General features: G+C 52.1%; 5 protein-coding genes across 5 annotated transcripts; 2 read left to right on the forward strand and 3 right to left on the reverse strand.

The window, feature by feature from the left end:
* Positions 1–295: 295 nt before the first annotated feature.
* On the reverse strand, positions 296–2044 carry ENH_00038180 (hypothetical protein, conserved; the record flags this gene model as incomplete). Its single annotated transcript, XM_013580479.1, has 1 exon — positions 296–2044. One exon carries the CDS (start codon positions 2042–2044, stop codon positions 296–298), a length of 1749 nt encoding a protein of 582 aa, XP_013435933.1.
* Positions 2045–4412: 2368 nt separating this feature from the next.
* On the reverse strand, positions 4413–5081 carry ENH_00038190 (actin depolymerizing factor, putative; the record flags this gene model as incomplete). The annotated part of the gene is made up of 2 exons (XM_013580480.1): positions 4413–4573; positions 4886–5081. The coding sequence occupies 2 exons, from the start codon at positions 5079–5081 to the stop codon at positions 4413–4415; spliced, it is 357 nt and encodes a 118-aa protein (XP_013435934.1).
* Positions 5082–6384: 1303 nt separating this feature from the next.
* On the forward strand, positions 6385–7027 carry ENH_00038200 (hypothetical protein, conserved; the record flags this gene model as incomplete). Its single annotated transcript, XM_013580481.1, has 2 exons — positions 6385–6546; positions 6725–7027. 2 exons carry the CDS (start codon positions 6385–6387, stop codon positions 7025–7027), a joined length of 465 nt encoding a protein of 154 aa, XP_013435935.1.
* Positions 7028–9007: 1980 nt separating this feature from the next.
* ENH_00038210 (hypothetical protein, conserved) lies at positions 9008–10469 on the reverse strand (the record flags this gene model as incomplete). Its single annotated transcript, XM_013580482.1, has 4 exons — positions 9008–9451; positions 9553–9684; positions 9902–10048; positions 10287–10469. 4 exons carry the CDS (start codon positions 10467–10469, stop codon positions 9008–9010), a joined length of 906 nt encoding a protein of 301 aa, XP_013435936.1.
* Positions 10470–11016: 547 nt separating this feature from the next.
* ENH_00038220 (hypothetical protein) lies at positions 11017–15983 on the forward strand (the record flags this gene model as incomplete). The annotated part of the gene is made up of 10 exons (XM_013580483.1): positions 11017–11212; positions 11403–11487; positions 11716–11820; positions 12128–12772; positions 13131–13997; positions 14200–14371; positions 14616–14816; positions 15016–15218; positions 15494–15630; positions 15790–15983. The coding sequence occupies 10 exons, from the start codon at positions 11017–11019 to the stop codon at positions 15981–15983; spliced, it is 2805 nt and encodes a 934-aa protein (XP_013435937.1).
* Positions 15984–18830: the final 2847 nt, after the last annotated feature.

Consider the following 18830-nt stretch of genomic DNA (forward strand, 5'->3'; position numbering starts at 1 on the left):
AAAGTTGCCCCTTTAATTCTGCTGCCGCGCGGAAACAACACCGCACGAGTACGAATTCTGCTGTCGCGCAACAATAATCTCTCTATCTGTCCATAAGAGACAACGTGCAAACGGCCACGAGGAGCGAATAGGAGGAGGCATACGGAAAACAAGGAATGATATGTAACAAAGAGCACATCCAAACAAACAGAAAATATGGCAAGGCAGACACAAGCAAAACCTCGATTGGCACATGCGTATAGTGCTTCCATGCTATATGTCGCATCTTGAATCTGCCCATGAAAACGAATATACCTTAGCGTTTGTCGCCGCTGCTGCTGCTGTGTTTCTTGCTGCTGCTGCTGTGTTTTTTGCTGCTACTGCTGTACCTCTTACTGCTGCTGCCGTGTTTCTTGCTGCCACTGCTGCTGCTGCTCTGCTTTTTGCTGCTGCTGCTGCTGCTGCTGTTCTGTGTTTTGCTGCTACTCTTATGTCTGCCTGCGTCCGTTGTCTCTTTGCGTTTGCTGCCCTTGTCCCTCCTGTCTCTAGTTGTTTTGCTGCTGCTGCTCTTGCGGTCCTTGTCCGTCTCTTTCCTCTTTTTGTCCCTGTCACTGCGTTCTCCCCTTCTTGTCCTTCTGTGCCTGCTGCTGCTGACGCTTCTGCTGCTGCCCCGGCTGCGCCTACTGCTGCGGCTGCTACTCACACTGCGGCTCCTGCCCTTATTCCTCCGCTTCCTGCTGGTGCTGCCCCTCCGTCTGCTACTGCTCGCGCTGCGTCTCCTGCTTGTGCTGCGCCCCCTGCTCCTGCCGCTGCTGTTGCTACGGCGGCTGTCCTCCTCAGCTGCAGCAGCTGCAGAGGCGGGTCTTCCCGCAATGGATCTGAAAGCTGCTGCTCTTCTCCACAGCAAATGCCTCTCTTGGCTGTCTGCTTTGCTGTGCCTGTCAGGAGAGGGCTCGGGGGACCTGCTGCTGCCGCTGCGGCTGCGATCTACGCTTCCTCGGCTCACGCTGCGGCTCCTGCTGACCGAGACACTTGTAGCCAACGTGCCAGCTGCTGGTGCAGCAGACGCCGGTGACTTATCCCGCTGCTCCTCTTCCTGCTTCTCTTTCTTATCCTCCTCCTTCTGCTGTTTCTCTTCTTCTCCAGATTCCTGGGGATCTGCCTTGGGTTTTGGCGCCTCCAGCCCTGCCAGCGTCTCTATTGTCCTAAGCACTGTCTTCTTCACATGCTCAGGTATGTGCTTGCGCCCCTCTTCCCTTATGAGGTTGACCAGTTGCTCCTCGTTGCCAGCAGCAGCAGCAGCAGCACCCTCCTCCTCCTTCAGCTTCCCAGCTACCAGCTGCTGCACGGCAAACACAAACCCTTCCCGCTGTAACTGCTCCTTAGCCATTTTCATCAGGCGACCGAAGTCCCCTTCCTCCTGCAGCCGGTGCAGCAACAGCTGCTGATGTGAGGGGCCTCCTCCTCCACGACGGGGCCCCTTGTCTGACTTGATCGGCACGTAGTCAGAGGGCCTCACGTTCTTCATATGCTCATCCAGAGACAGGGGTGCTGGCCTCCCAAGAGGGGCCCCTGGAGGGGGAACGGCGCCATTAGGCGGCCCTGGTGGAACAGGGCAAGGCGCGTTCGGGACAAAAGGCATACCACCAAACCCACCCGTCGCTGCTGCTAGTGTCGCAGCAGCAGCAGCTGCTGCTGCAGCTGCTGCTGCCGCCTCGTGTGGGACCCCACCGGGGCCACCGAAAGGAGGTCCCCCCGGCCCAAAGCCCCCCGGAGGCAGTGGAGGGCCTCCAAACCCTCCAGGTGGTGGAGGGCCCCCCATAGGCCCGCCACTGAACGGAGGTCGGCCTCCAAAGGCCCCCGGGGGAGGAAACATGGGCCCTGGGGGCCCCATATTGCCTCCGGGGGCCCCTGGGGGACGCGGCGCCCCTGGAGGTGGCGGAGCCCCCTTCCCACAGCCAAAACCTGGGGGCCCCATCCCTCCTGGAGGAAATCCAAATGATGGAGGCCCCATGGGGGGCCCTCCCTGTCGCGGTCTAGAGGGAGGGTAGGACGGCTGCTGCATTGTGAAGGCTGAGGACCGTCTTACGGGACCGGATGCGGTAAAGTGGCCTAAAGCATGGACAGACGATGGGCGATCCAGAGAAGGGCACTTAGATATTGGCCTACAGGGTTTAGGTTTTGGAGGCTAGGAGGAGGGGAAACGGCCTCACAACTCTGGAAACGACAGACACGGGCTGGGCCTGAAGTGCCTGAGGTGTGTTTGTTGGTTGATTTTGACAAGAGGTATTATCTAATTGTGAAGACCCACTAAATAATAAAAAGAAATCAACGGGAAACATAGAAGCGGGCTTTCGTCTTATTGCAAAGGATCACAGAGCTGATCGGGCCTCACTGCTCACTGCTGCTCTGTTGGGGCGGTGACAGTTGAGCAGCAGCAGCAGCAGTGCCAGCACCAGCACTCAAGTCTGAGCGACAAAAAAATTACTCCAAAACGCTGCATGCCGTTATGCTCCTTTTAGTCTATCAATGTTTTATATTTAAGGCGAAAGCGTAGTCGGGACTCAGCAGAAACGATGTAGTGATGCAGGAGCCCACGGACTCTGGAAGATGCATACGCCGTTTGTACCCCTTGCAACGTTGAAGATAACATTTATTAAAATTATTTGGAGCTACGAATTAAGTGGAAGCCTGTACAAACTCAGATTTACGCAATTAGCTGCGCCCTCAACATTTGAGGAGGCCGGGACGCTTGATGGCAGATCATTTCTCGTTTTGTAGTGCCGCTTTGTGCGGTGCTCGAGCGTTGTATGCGCTGGGATTCGTGAATTTATGCTACTTGCTCTTTTTCATGCCGTGGTTTGTGGCTTTGGGTGTCTCACTCACACCCACCACTAAACTGAGCCACGAGCCTCATGTTCATTTTGAAGTGAGGGTCTCGGCTGCGCAGTACTGCTTCCTCTGATCAAAGAACAGAACGATGGTGAGTCATCGGGTGACCTAAGAAAAATGCCGGGCCCGCAGGCACCAATGACAGCAGCACTATGTGCCATGCAAAGCTTACCGAGTGCCTTCTTTTTTCTACCCTCAAAGTGCACAAATGAAGAAGACATGTGCACTGTTCTGATATTGGTTGGTTTAAACTGCATTTGTTACGAATGCCCTTCGGCCACAGTATATGCTTAGGAAGTAACTCACATTACACCTGCAGAAAGTGGCAGTCAAGTACCACACTTCATACTGTGTTGTCCGCCTGCACGTTTTCTCTCCACTACTTAATACTAGCCCAGAAAAGCACCGACTGCACATGTGACGGGAGCGTTGGCCCTTTCCTCAGCTCGAAGTAACTGGCAGTAGAATGAACTGCTCTCCTTGCTGTATCAATTCTACTTATCTGTGAGGCTGTGTCCTACCTTCCACCAAAGGCCTGGTTGGTGCTGATGCCTACTTAAACGAGCATAACACTGTTCCTGCCATTGCATGCATGCAGGTAGGTGGGAACCTTACTACATACGAAGAAACAGCGGACGCACAGACCAGAGGCATCTTTTCAAGCTCCACCTCCAAGTGCACTCACTAGTGAACGTGCAAGAACTTGCCAGAATGAGACGCAGGAACTTGACCCGTCGAGGGGCCTATCCCTTCCACAATAAGCCTACTTAAGCCGTTGTGTCTGTGTTCTGTGTTTGTCTTCATATCGCGAGACGGCAATACATTTCATCACCACGCCACTTTCATGCCTCTGCCATCACACCACAGAACTATGACAGTGGCGGTTCCTAACCAAGCAAATTCCACTAGGAATTCCACCTACCCGCCTGCCTAGCTCATCACATCGGTGGAGTCAATGTGCCTGACTTTCTCTAGCTACTGGACGTGAACCCATTCTAGCGGCTCCTCCCAATCCGTGCACCCGTTGCTGATAGCAATGACACCAATGGGGAGCCTGCCCTGTTACAAGTAGAACCCTGATACTTAACCTACAGTGTGTATATACCTCAATTCGTGATGTGTCTAGAAACCTACATACTTTACAAATGTTCCCGCATTATTCTACCACTACTAATTAAACCTAAACTCTACATGTCGCACGCAGACCACATGACGCCGTTGCCCCATTCGCCCGCGGCGCAATTACGATTTATCCGTCTCCGAGTTCGGCTGCCCGCAGCGAATCATCGCAGCCTCATCGCTGCTGGACTACATCGCTTCAGGAGATGCGTGTGGGGCTCGGGTGCCTTCTGCTTCACTATGCAGCAACTCAGACCCTGCCCTTTAGCTCCCCCACACCGTCCCACGGGGAAGAAGGCGGGAAGGCAGGCAGCGGGGAAACAACAACGACCCCCAATTTACACGAATGCGGCTAGTTGGTGCGACCGCTCCGAGCACTGGGTTTCTGGTTAGCGGGCTACGGACTAGGGGATGAAAACATCCTAATGGAGCACGCTTAGGTCGCCTAGCTCGTGGGCCTCCAGGGTTGTCGCCACGGTGCCCTCCAGCTTCTTCGCCAAAGCATCCTTCGATGAAGAGTAAATCATGCGGGGCTTCACTGGGGCACAGTCCGGAGACCACAAGATGAAGTGGATCCTCTGGCCTGCACACACAAAACAACACCGGTTAATGCGCTTAGGTCCCACAGTACGTTACCAGCGAAGGCTTCCTCAACAAGCATCCCGACACACGCATGTGCACAGCGTGAGCAGTGCACACACCAGCACGGTGAACGCGGGCAACTACTGTAGAAAAAAGTGCACCTTCGCACACCAAAACGAGTTCGTAAATTTCTAAAGAAAAAGCCACAGGCCGCAGTGCTCTCCTACTGGAGCCGCTGGAGGAACTGATGGTTCCGCCTGACATCAAAACGGCTGAGTTGACCGAGTGGAAACCGGAAAAAAAAGCGACATACCTTCATCGTACACTGCGTATCTGCAATCACTAGCTGGAAGTTCCTTTGTGAGAGTTGAGGCGTCACCAGTGCCCTTCTTCTCGACGACAATCTCATCGTGGTCAATCTTGAAGATGATCCATTTGAAAGAGTGACGCAGTTTGAGTTCGTTGAACGTAGTCACGCAGGACTCGTTGACTGGCATTCCGCTCGCCATCTTCGCAAAATAAAGCGACTTGAAGTATGAAGCTCGAAAAATCCAAGGAAGAAAACAAATGGCAACAGGAGGTCGCCCAGCTTTCTACACACGCACGCACACCTTCACCTACTCACGAGTCACACGCAGCGCTTGATGCGGAAGTAATCCACCTTAATGATTACAGCTGGAATACGAAAACCTAAAATCTCTAGAATACAGTTTTAGATAGAGAGAAAAGCGAAAAAGTATAGGTGAGATTGGCAAGCGAATCCGACAGGGGGATGCATGACGGGCAGCTCTGCTCTGCCTGCGGCGGCAGGGCGTGCTGCTCCTCGCCAGGGTAGTAGTTAGCTGGTTGGGCTGTTTTGTACATTGCACCTGTCTCGTTAGAAAGGCCAAATTCTGGTGAACGCTGCCCTTTAAAAAAGCAAATTAGGCCTTCTTTTTACTGCGAAATACGACTTGCCGAACTATATCTTTCTTTCTACTTATTTGTTCTTCTTGCCCTCCGGTTTCGCTTCGGCGCCCTTCGATGGGTTTGGGGCCTACCTCAGGGCCCCCGCTGCGAAAGCCGGATTTTTTTTGGAACAACTAGTCGTCTCAGAACGTTGAATGCGTCTACTTTAGGTTGATACGCCGAGCTTATTTGTTTGCCAAGGTGTCTTGCTCGGGTTATACATGATGGCGTGGAGTTGCTTTGGGCGGCGTGCCTTTGGCTCTGTCTGCGACCTGACCGTGAAAGATGTTCTCTTCCTCTTCTTCCCTTGTTTGTGGACCATATTCGCCACTTGCTGCTTCTGCTACTACACGGTCCACCCAGCAGTTCATGATGAGTACGCATACGGCACTACAGCAGCCCTTCACCCTAAATACCAGTCTTGCGTCTTCAGTGCCATCCGCAGCACAGCCGAACCCAGCACAGCATTGCATACTATGTTCTCTCTGGATAAGCGTAAAATGAGCAGTTAAAGCAACAGGGGCAGCCACAGACCTTCTCGTGGTCTAGTCGCGTCTCCGCCATAACCTGTTTAGATTCGCATGCAGCACCCAACCCATGTCAGTTAACTTTGGTTGCCTTCATGGAGATGCATCGATTCTCCTTGGCCCTTGCGTCTGTGGTGCCTCAGGAGCCCCAAGACGATCCCAATGTATTGGAGCCTCATATCGGCTCTGCCGGCGGCCATCGTACGTCGCTCCCAGCAGGCTTAGATTCCTTCTTTTATTGCTGACTTTGCTTCTGGTTGCTTTGAGCCACTGTTGCTGTCGCGGTTTGGGCGGAATTTCCTCAACAGCTTTGTGTGCATGCTGGGTCATTGTGCAGATGACATTCAACTACTACATTTTCCAGCGGACGGCGGTGGTGCAAAGCGGCCTGACGCGTTTCACGATTGGGGAGTTGTCCCAGGTGATGCGTCTCTTCGGCTTGTTGGTCATTTTCTGCTTTATCGTTCTCGCTGTCGTCAGTGGCGTCCAGTTCTCACAGGTAGGACTCCGCGGGAGCCATGGCTGCGCCGAAACGTTTACGCAGCGGTGCATAGGCTACCGACTTCTTCCATGTCTGTAGTAGGGGCTGCATGGCTTTTTTTACGCGGCTATTGCTGTGTGCCTTCACTTGCTGGCTTGCAAGCACGCATCCTGTCGCCGGTGTGCATGCGCTGCAGTGCACGACCTGCAACCATGATGTGTTTGGAGAGAATGCGTTCTGGTGCATCGTCACGATGATGTGGCTGATAGCCATGGCTTGTCTCTCGCCCACGCCGCGCCACATGTCGAAGCTCACCTATACCCAGGAGACCTCAGCGGGCGCCCAGAGCGGCGGCCGGGTCTTCGGCCGCGTGGCCATGGCGGACGACGCGACGTTTATGGTGGACGCACAGGACTCTGCCGCAGACAATTTCATTAGGGCAGGCGTTCACCCAGACCTTGTCGCCCAGGGCAAAGTTGCCACTAAAACCACTGAGTGAAATGGGCCCATGCGCTGACGCATGCAGCTACTCGCGCTGTTTACGTCTGCGGATCCAGGCGTGCGCATTTGGGTATTAACAGAATGTTTTTTCGGTGTTCGGGCGTAGGCAGCTAGCGCTGTGTTCCAGCTTGGGACAGAGGGGCGTTCTTCTACACTTGTGCGGAGTGGAATTGTGGTTGCCACACGTTGCGACAGACGTGGGGCGAGAGTGTACATAGGTGACGAGTGGTATATACAGTTGGTATATATTTATAATTGTGCATAGATTTGCACATAAGTAGCACACGTGTACGTACACCACAACTGGGGTGGCCCTACGAGATGGCGGCTCGGGCAAAGCGTCTGATTTCGCTACTTTTTGGGGTTGCGCGGACGAGGTGGTCACGTGCATCAAAGTGTGCTACGTGAGCTTGAGGCTGCATGATTTATTTGTCGTTCATAACACAAGCGTATGCGTTGGTCCGTGCATGCGTTAGCGCATGCACTCTCACGTTTTGCATGCGGCTCTCGTGAGGGCTTGGCGGACATTTTGTCGGTTTGGCAGGACACAGCGGCGACTTGCAGTTAATGATTCACTTTTGTGGGCTGAGACTAATTTTTTTAAAAACTGAGTTTGTATGCGTCTGCGTTTGCATATTTTGACTTTGATGTACACACAGCACGTAGACGCCAGATCTACATACAAATATTCATATTACATAAATCCAGCCGAGGCATGCCCTATACGTAGCGTTCCGCTGCTGCGCCTGCGCAGCTATTGCTGCGCTTGCTGTTATGCGTTCATGAGTGGCTATGAAGCGCTGCAAGTTTGGGGAGGCTGTTCCAGTGTGCGTCAATTGCCTGATGCAGCAGGTTTTGAACACCCATTACAGTTTCTTGCGCCTTGAAGAGGCAGACGTCGCTGGCGGCAATGGTGGCTGCCATCTGAAAGCCGAGATTAGTTTACGCAGAAGCTTGTTGTAGGGCAGTAAGGGCTTGCCCGGTCAACGTTTCGCTGCATGCTCTTCAGCAACACCGTAATGTCTGATGTTTGCATGCATTAGAGCAGGTTGCACTCAACGTGCACCTGATGCAGCTTAATTGACGGATCTCTGGTACTCATACCAGCGAGAGTCTCGGGGGAGCGGCGCTCCTTGAGCAGTGCCAGAGAGTGCTTCACCTGTGATGCGAGCCGCTTTCTGAATTGCCGTTATCAGAAATGCGTTGTGGGGGGAGTGTTGTGCCTACGGCTCACTTTTCGCTCGCAATGAACAAGGACTTAAATAAGTCAGTTTCATTCGGGTGGCTGTCCGCGCACACTTGGAGATTACTACTTTTCAGAACACTTGAAATAGCTGCCGCGCATGTCGTGAGACATGATTGACGATAGGCAATGCGTCTGCAAATTGAGCAAGTAGTTCGAGCTAATTAACCTGAGAGAGCATCCTGAATGTCAGCTTGTTGACTGTAGCCCGTGTAGTTCAGGCTGCCCACATTTGTGACCTCTCGTCCGCCGGTCTGATACTGCGGAAAGCTGCTTGGGTTTGCTAGGGAGAACCCAAACACGCGAGTCGCCATCGAAACGAAGACGAACATGAATATAAACCACTGTTGCATAATGTGCCGTCAGCTAGTACGGACAATTCCACAAACGGGCGTGCAGCTTATGTGACGAAGACAACGCAGGGAGGGCGGACGAAAACCCTTCGACTGTCGCCTGTAGTGACAGCCTGCGAAGCACCAGGCAAGTACCCACTTGTTTGACAGGAACGCATTTAAAATTCTCTTGGTGCGATGTGCTCTAATTCAATTCACATCTAAGTTCGGGCTGGTGACGGCTGGTGCGGCCAGCAGCTGGAAACGCGCCAGATGGTTGGCATGATCTTCACCAGGGTGGGGCCACCGTGACGTGAAGCGAAGTCGCAGAGTGGCTCTTGATTTGCCAAGTACAAAAAAAAGCTCTACTGACAAACTGGCAGGGTAGTCCGGTCTCTCTACTTCAAGCTGCGGCTTTCCGGCGTTTTGCAGTGCTGGTCGGCAGGACGACTGGCTCAGACTCCAATACCCAATCTCTGAGCCGCTTAGGAACGAAGGCTCCCCTCAGCGCTTCTTTCTCTGCCTCAGTTTTCGACTGGGGAGGGGACGGTTTCTCTATCTGCTCAGTATTATCTGCCTTTGGCGGTGAGGTTGAGGCGCTGGATGGTGCTACTGCTTCAGGCTCTCCTGCTGCCGGTGTCTTCGCGCTTTTCTTCTTTTCTTTGTGAGCTCTGTTTGCAAGAGCCTTTTCAAGCAAAGCTACCGTCTCCTCTTCATCGGGTGAAAGAGGGATGAGATCCTCTTCTGCGTTGTGCTCTTTAGAGCACATCGGGCAAGTAAATACCCCGCGGATCTTGGGCTTTCCTGACTGGTTGCTGCCGACATCGGGCCTGCTACCTTCACCGTCCTGAAAAACAAAACAAAAAAAAACAGAAAATCAACAGAGACATGGTTGAAAGCTGCCCTCCACTATACGACTGCACGTAACTGCACTGAGTTGCCACTTACTTTCTGTGTCATCGCGTCCAATGCTCTGTTTGAAACGACATGACCGCACGGCCAAATTATACACCCGCGAACTCCGCTACTCAAGTCCGCCTTGGTGACGGCGCACACAGGGAATCCCGTTTCTGCGTTAATCTGCAGGGAAAGGAGTGCACAAAAGGCCCTGACGCATACCCGTGGTTGTCTCAAGCGCAACCGAAGAACCACATTGCGTGTGGCCGTGCAAGTACACACTCATTCGTGCACATAGATGCTCGCCGATGCATGCACGCACGCACATCAGTGCCCGCTTCTGGGCGTCGCCTGCAGGGATAGAAGGTAGACGGTAGAAAGCACACTAGATAGGCCTCACCTCTACATCGCAGTCCTTCATGTCCTTCAGAGACTTAATGTGACGCATGTGAGGGGGCAGCGCTTTCTCCAGAAGGGCTCTTATGACGGCTTCCTTGTTGTACAGGCGGCCGATGCGACAAGCTAATAACGGGGGCTTTAGCTTCTCCTGCAAAATGAGACAATGAATATACACGCTGAGCACTTTGAACAGGCAGTCGCAATCGTCCAGGCGTTCCAGCTGTACGAGCACTGTAAAAAGCAACATAACGCCACTCTGCGCCTGCATTCTACACTTAGAAGCAAAACGATGCGACAGTTCTGCCCACGTCTTGAGCATTGCCATCATGACCGCGTCATGACCCTGACTCTACGTTAAGGCTAAGGTGCACATAGACTGTCCGTACTGCAGAGTAGGCGCATGCACGAGTCCTAATGTCTCTGTTTTCGTTCTTGCCAAAGCGCTCATCAGCCTCCCGTATCTGGGTGTTTGGAGTGTACCCCATCCCTCCAAGATTCCTTAAGAACTTGAACCCTTTCGTCCGCACCATTTCGGCGCGGCCAGAGAACGAGCCGCCATCACCCCCCATGATGCTGATAAGTGGCAAGTGACGCCAGCGGCCTGGTTGGGGAGGTAGCAGCTATCTAGGGCCTTCCTGGCTCAGTTGAGATGCAGATACCTACAAACTGGTGTTCAGCTGCAAATTTTAGACCAACCAAAATGTAAGATTATCCTAGCTGCAATGACCGTTCGTAGGCAAGCCCCATGACTGTCCAAGCCAGCGCACCTGAAGATCGTCCGGCATATGCGGCATCCTTCCCCCTGTGTTATTTATCAACGGCTGCTATTTGGAATTTACTCGAAGGGAGTAAACAAACTGTAAAGACAGGCGAAGATTCTCAAGGCCCACCAACGCAAAGTACCGCGAAGGCTGATCGTGGCGACGCGTGCTGTTCTTCCTGGCCCAATTTACCGTCAACACAGCATTGAAGTTTTCAGCGTTATGAGCCGTCCCAGCTTTTATCTCTTCGCTTCTCCACATTAGGGCGTCTTTAACACCTCCACTAGCAACGAGCAGGCCCGGCCGGCCTACATTCCCTCCCCTTGCGCCCGTAATCAAGGCGTAACCGAGTACGATGCGCCTCCTCCTAGCTTCCCTGCGGTCGCACGCAGGTTCTAATTTTTCATCGGGGGCTACGGAAAAGCTCCTTTCGGTCAGCCAGCGCTTCAGCGGTGGTGGCGCCCGCCGTTTCGCCTCAAAGCCCGGCGCACCCTTTCAGCGGCTTGTCAAGACACTCCCGGGAACTCAGAAGGCGTACTATGACCTGACGGGTGAGTGCTAAAGCGAATCTCGTGCATTCCAATATGCACGCTGGGTGGCGTCCCTTCTTCATATTGTTGCCTCATGTATTGCACACTCTGTCTTCGCCGGTAGCTGCCCTCGCCTTTTTTCCAGAGGAGATTATGGATCGGTTAATTGACTCATGAAGACTATGTAGGGAATATTTTCTGTTTGTTGCAGCTCTAGGTGACCATCGCTATGAGACGTTGCCCTTCTCGGTTCGCGTTCTCCTGGAGTCTGCGTTGCGGAACTGTGACGGCTTTCGGTGGGTTGAGGGTACAGCAACGGATATGTGCATCATTTCGGGGTTAGCTGATTGAATGGATGGCAGTCCCACAGTGGGTTAGTCAGCGGCGGGCCAGGTTCTCCGCAATGGCAATATTCGGCGTATGCCCGGCGGCGGGTGCGTTGAATGCACTCCCATCTTTCATTTGTCTTATGGCGCATATTTGGTCCTTTTCCTGCATGCTTTTGCGATGACGTGGGAACTCAGAGTGACGGAGGGCGATGTGGAGACGATCCTCGAGTGGTCAAAGACGAGCAAGCAGCAGAAGGAGATCCCCTTCATGCCCGCCCGTGTCCTTCTGCAGGACTTCACGTGAGCCTAAGCAAGATCAGGGCAAACAGCGACCACTTATGCTGACTAATTGTACCCTTTTAGTGGCGTAATGACGGATAACGAACTTAGTTGCACACCTGTTTGAAACCTGCAGACAGATGGTCCATAATCAATCGTTGAATATTTGGTTTCAAGTGGACGTTTGGTAAGGAGTGCAGAGTTGCAAATGGTAACATGTGCAAACGTATTCATGCACAGTGTGTTCATGTACTTAGGTAGTATTGATACAGGTTACGGGTATATGTATTTTTGCTGTGCGTATCATTGTGTGTTTGTGCTTGCTCAGCGGCGTGCCTGCTGTGGTTGATTTGGCTGCAATGAGGGACGCAATGGCGCGTCTGGGCGGTGATCCTCGTCTGATAAACCCGCTGGTCGATGTGGACTTGGTGGTGGACCATTCGGTGCAGGTAGACTACAGCCGATCGGAGTCAGCGCTGCAGCGTAACTTAGAGAAAGAGATGGAGAGAAACAAAGAACGTTTTGCCTTCCTCAAGTGGGGTAGCAAAGCCTTTAACAACATGCGCATCGTCCCCCCAGGCTCCGGAATTGTACATCAAGTGAATCTGGAGTTCTTGGCTTCTGTCACGATGGACAAGGGGGGCCTGCTTTACCCCGACTCTGTTGTGGGTACGGATTCACACACCACCATGGTGAACGGTCTAGGAGTGCTTGGCTGGGGCGTGGGCGGCATAGAGGCAGAAGCTGTGATGTTGGGGCAGCACATATCCATGGTGCTGCCGGAGGTAGTAGGCGTACACCTGACGGGGAATTTAAGCCAGATGGCGACAGCCACTGATCTCGTTCTCACCCTCACGCAAATGCTGAGAAAAAGGGGCGTTGTTGGAAAATTTGTGGAGTTTTTCGGCCCGGGACTTCAGGGTCTGACTCTTGCAGACAGAGCAACGGTTTCCAACATGGCGCCTGAATATGGGTAGGCACGCACTGAAAGGGCACTCAAGTAGACACCGCATCCTCCTTTGGTTCCTCATCTATAGTTTTCTTGCTCGCGATGGTCTGGGGTCGACAGAACTGCCTCCTACACATACATACATACACATGTGTATGTGTGTAAAAGTACACCTTCAAACAGTTGTGTGTTTTCACTTTCGTATTATGAGTCTTCGTGGCAGGCATGCATGCACAAATTATCAGGCATAAACTGACCTGTTAGTAATCTGGTAATTTATGCGAACCTGCGTGTTGATGAATACATAGGTAATGTGAGTCGTATCGCCGTTCAGGACATTGGCAGACCGTATCTTTTGTGTGTTATGCTTTTGGGTACGAAGGGCAACTTGCGGCTTCTTTCCTGTGGACGAGCAGTCGTTGGCATATTTGCGGATGACGGGTCGACCTGAGGAGCAGTTGCGTTTGATCGAAGCTTACACAAAGGCAACGAAGCTATTTTCTGACATTCGTGAGAGCTCCAAGGTTCAGTTTACTGAGGTTCTGGAGCTTGATCTGAGCACTGTGACCCCTAGCGTTGCGGGCCCGAAACGGCCGCAGGATCTTGTACCAACGACACAGGTGCGAGAAGACTTCCGCACGTGCCTGGGAAGCCCTGTAGGCTTCAAGGGATTCGGGCTTTCTCAGGAACAGCAGGCACGCTCTGTTAAGTTCATCCATAAGGGTAAGGAGTACGAGCTGCGCCACGGCTCGGTCTGCATTGCCGCTATCACGTCCTGCACCAACACCAGCAACCCCGGAGTGATCTTCGCGGCAGGGTTACTGGCGCGGAATGCCGTGGAAAAGGGACTACGGGTGGCGCCGTACATTGTAACTTCTTTGTCTCCGGGCTCCAGAGCAGTATCACAATACCTGGAAAAAGCTGGACTGGATAAGGCTCTGAAGGAGCTGGGCTTCTACCTAGCGGGTTATGGCTGCATGACTTGCATTGGAAACACCGGAGAATTTGACCCAGAAGTCACGCAGGCTATTACCGAGGGGGACCTCGTTGTTGCTTCCGTTCTATCGGGCAACCGAAACTTCGAAGGCAGGATTCACCCCTTAACTCGCGCCGCTTATCTTGCCTCTCCTCCGCTTGTCGTTGCCTACGCTTTGGCCGGTCGTATGGACATAGACTTCGATACGGAGCCCATAGGCAATGACACAGAAGGAAAACCCGTCTTCCTTAGAGACATTTGGCCCACTAGAGAGTGAGACAGCTTGTTGCAAAGCTTCAGTCAAACTACACGCGGAGAGTCATGAAAAGGTGGAACTCAGGGAAAAGTAGGGGATAGAAGGATTAGCCAAGAACATTGCTGTCGCATACCAATTGCAGTTTCCACATCTGTACAAATGGACATGTGATAATTTTCGTGCTGCTGGTGCTTGGCCTTTCACTACGTCTGTACACAGTGAAATAAGACCTGTGATTGAGCGATGCTTGGGCCCGGAGATGTTCAAGAAAGTGTACAGCACCATCACGCACGGAACTCCCGAGTGGCAGGCCCTGGAAACATCTGACTCGCCCGTGTTGTATCGGTGGCGGTCCGACTCAACTTACATTCACAACCCTCCCTTCTTCCAGGTCAGTTGTTGGTATGTTTGGCTTTGTATCTTAGATATCGGGTATTAATTGGCCCACTGGAGCCTACATACGTCGTTCTAGTAAAATAGATGATAAATGTTCATGGCTGTTCGTCGGCTCAAAGCGGCGCGCGTTTTTCACATTCAGCGTCTTTACCGGCTTTTCAAGCAATGTTTTCCAGTACATTTTGTCTAGTACTCAGTGCATTTTCTAGTTTCTGTGTACTGTGCTTCAAATGGTACAGAAGATGGAAAGGACGTTACCTGAAATCCCTGACATCCAGTCGGCATATTGTCTGCTGAGTTTGGGGGACTCAATCACGACCGATCACATTTCTCCCGCAGGAAATATTGCAAAGGATTCACCAGCTGCCAAGTACCTTATGGGTCGTGGGGTGCTTCGCAAGGACTTCAACACTTACGGGTCTCGTCGTGGGAACGATGAAGTGTGTCGAGCTTCATTTAGGGAGGCTCAGTGCAGTAGTGATAATTTAGAGTTCTCTGTGCGCGAAAAATTAGTCATACTTGAAAATATATGAGTTCAATTATGAGATTTAGTAAAGATGAGTTATGTCCTGGAGTAGCATGCATTGCATTGACCCTGCGTTATAGTTGCGTTGACACAGCGCGTGGATGTGTGTGCAGGTCATGGTGCGGGGCACGTTTGCAAACATTCGGTTAGTGAACAAGATGTGCCCAACTGCAGGTCCCAAAGCAGTGCATGTGCCTTCGGGAGACGTTTTGCCTGTCTCAGAGGCGGCCGAGCGGTACCGCGCTGAGGGCTCACCAATGATCGTGCTGGCAGGCAAAGAATACGGAAGCGGGAGCTCTCGTGACTGGGCTGCCAAGTGGGCCACACGGAAGCGCACGATTTCCGGGGTGTTATTTTTGCGGCCTCATTAGCGATGCCGTAATTTGTTCACCAAGTTTCTTGCTAGCGTTGTAGACGTACAGTCTGTTTCCACTGTTGCACACTGAGCAGCAGGGATGCATTTTCACCCGATGTGTTGAGAAAACTGGGAAAGAAAAGCACAGAGCGTCCACGGGGGGTGTTGAAAACTTGCAAATACGACGTGCTGTGTTCCATAGCGGGGCAGTGGCTTGGGTGCTGTTTGAGTTTTAGGGGCCCGTATTTGCAAGGGGTCAAGGCTGTGATCGCTCAATCCTTCGAGAGAATTCACAGAAGCAACCTCGTGGGCATGGGCATTCTGCCTCTTCAGTTCTTGGAGGAAGAATCCGCGGAGACCCACAATCTCACTGGTGACTTCCACGGGCTGGGTCTTCATTTCACGTTTTCCGTTGCATATGCACCATTTTCAGCCTTTGCTCTCCGAGGACTGTGGAGCATAGTCTCGACGTTGGTGTCTATAAAGGTTTCGTTGACGCAACTTGTTGCTGCCGCTGTTTTTGTTGCTGCAGGAAAAGAGCGCTTTACAATCTCACTGAATAATGGAAAGCTTGTCCCTGGATCCATTATTCGTGTAAAGACGGATTGCGGGAAATCCTTCGAGACCAGATGCCGCATTGACACAGATGTTGAAGTGGAATATTTCAGAAACGGGGGGGCACTACATTATGTTCTGAGAAATATCCTCAACAGAAACAAGTCCTAGGCGAAAGTTTGCCCCAATAGCTGTTTTGTGATGCAGTTAAGTAACTGTGTTCGTATTAACTGTGTGCTGGTGTACTTTGGCAAAGAAGCAGATTCGCCTCTACTTGGAGCATGATGAGCCGCATCCAGGAAGCGTTTCCCATTTGCTAGGATCTCATCCTTACTGCGGCTGATCCAAAAGTTATGGTGCTTTGGAGATCAGCAGGTGACTTCAGAACCTGCGCTCTCTGAGAAATAGGCGGCGCTGGCACCGGCTATTAGGCATGAAAGCGTTACTGCGTCTGTCTTAACTGGCGCAACTCACTGTGCTCACTGCATTTTAGTAAAATCCACCGGAAATCACCGTTTCTACTTGCTTTTGGTTCAATATTTTCTTTGCCTGCCGGCAGGGAAGGAGCAGATCGGTTTGTATTCCTCCTACGGTGCAGCCGGCTGCTTCCTTGCGTGTCGCCGTTTACCTCGCCGAACACATGTCGCGGAAGTTCACCATATAAGGCGTGATGAGTACAGCGAGTAGCGGGTCTGCTCCCTACCAAAATCTTTCAAATGCAGCTTGCTTCATTATAACTAGATTAGCTTAGGCCCAGTGAACGTTCTGAGGACCTTGTGTGGTGGACTGGCTAGGTTTGTTGCGAGGTTACAGTAGGCGAGGCGTAGACTGGGCCAAACGTCTTCAGCGCTACAAGAGTGATCCTCACGGGCTTGATATCCACAGGTGAATCGTGTAACAGTACACTAATGTAGTTGATGGAAACACATAAGGCGCTTGAGGTGAGATGAAGCTCGCAATATGAGGTCAATTCGTACAGTTCGGACGTCCACGCTGCGACTGGTGAAGACCCCAGCGCACTGCTCATGTAGTGAACCTAAGCTCAGGAGGCCCTAAAAATGTGCCTGCTAACATCAACTTGAGAAGTGCAGGTGTGTATGCTGCTTAGAGGATGATGGCACCCGTTCCCAACATAGCAGAAGGGCATCCGCGTGTTGTCGAATCCCCTTCGCAGCGGAAGCTGCAAACCAGAGGGATTGGCCTTGCGAGGAGGTATATCTGTTGAACTTTAACTGGTACGGATGTCGTGCTCACTATGCGCTTAACTTTACACGCAAGAGTTGCTGCGTTGCCGTTGGTGTATCGAATGCTGTTTACAGTGACTACAGTAGAGTTAATCCACAATGCACTATACTGAACCTTTCAGCAGGTTAAAGCACAGTTGAAGACATTCTTATTAGAGGAGTTAAAACTACTGTCTGGCCGACGCAGACTGGGGATGCGCTGAAGAATCCAATGGTTTGTGTATGCCACGAAGTGTGACGCCGGAGCATTGGACAGCGCAGTTACCCCACTAGTGCGGGTTGACGCCCAGAAGGAACAATACAGTTAGTCCATGAAGAATTAGAAAAAGAGGAAAGAACAACTGGATGAACTGCCATAACTTCTCAGTGCTCAAACTCACTTGAGGCAATAGCTCGACGCAGCAGACTCGATACGTCCAGGCTGCTGGCGTTGTACATTGTACATTGTACAGACAGCACGGGTTCGAACTTCTTTATCCCACATCGGTGAAATATTTCTTCATTGTTCCCTTAATTGTGCAGTCTATTCCTTCCTAACGGGCCTTTTCTACGTTGGAGCTCTTCCTCCCTGAGTGCTTTGTGTGAAGGCGCGTGTTGTCTGCCTTGCGTTTGCACCTTGGCAATCCATCGTCATTCCATGTAGAGTTGGGCCGCTCTAGTAAAAGGGAAGTATTTTATAGTGGCTGTCAGCTTTGCGAATTTATCAAAACACACCAAAATTTGGCCAGGTGGCGCGATTCAACCGCTCTTCTTCCCCAGTCTTGCAGCAGCTCGATCACTTCTTCCTCCCCTTCCTAGAACCTCCCATTTGGCTTCCCCAAACTGTTACTCCATTTATCCAGCAGGCTGGCTTTTCGGCGAGCTCCATTCTTCCCATACGTGCTCACTAGCCACTGGCAGCGAAACCACGTAACTACAGCAGTGCCGTGATTGCAATGGCTCCTATGTGAAGGGCCGACCTGCAAGCATCAACGGGTCGAATTCACACGAAGAACAAAACCGCGGCTCCTCCGACCCGTTCAGTTTCGTACGAGGGCCATGGTGAAGCCTGTGAAATGCCAGCGGCTCCAGCAAAGAGACTCGTGCAAGTTTTCATTTCATCTAGGCTTCTCCATTATCAAGGTGCCTCTGCCTTTTGGAGGTTGAACATCCAAAGGGCCATTAAGCAGATCTTGCCCACCAACTGCTGCCGGCGTACTGTACGGGTGCCCGTGTGCCCGACCAACTGCGTACTTCTTGCCTGTTGCTAACCGTTAATGGGCCACCAGCAGAAATGGTGTTATCTGGAGCTACTCTGTGAGCAATAGATGCAGCGAAGCTCAAACCGCAGCTTGTAAACCACGTGAACCAGTACTCAGCGACCCCGTCGTGGTAGTGGGGTAACGTGTAATGCGCAGCGCAAACAGAGCTTTTGGGTGAGGGCTTCTTCTTGCACTTTTTTGCGCAGCAATGACGCCATTCTCTTGTTCGCATTCCTCTACTCTTCATCGGACGTTTTTGTCGAATGGGAAGCATTTGACACGTGTTCGAAGCCGGTCCACCTTTGGCTTTTGGGTTCATACGTCGCCCTGGTAGCTTTCAGGTTGTCGCACTACCTCGGTCAATACCTCTCAAATGTACGTTGTAGGTGTAGACGTTGTGACGCAGGGAAGGGAAGTTATGTCACAAGTGTTCGTGAGGAGACTGACAGCCTTTCAGGAGCTGTAGTGTTGGGACACTACAAAATGGGGTACATGTGCAGGATAAATCAGCCCACGCGTGTGGAGCTGCACAA

This window comes from Eimeria necatrix, genomic scaffold (genome assembly GCF_000499385.1).
Source record: "Eimeria necatrix Houghton genomic scaffold, Enh_scaff27, whole genome shotgun sequence".
Lineage (NCBI taxonomy): Eukaryota > Apicomplexa > Conoidasida > Eucoccidiorida > Eimeriidae > Eimeria > Eimeria necatrix.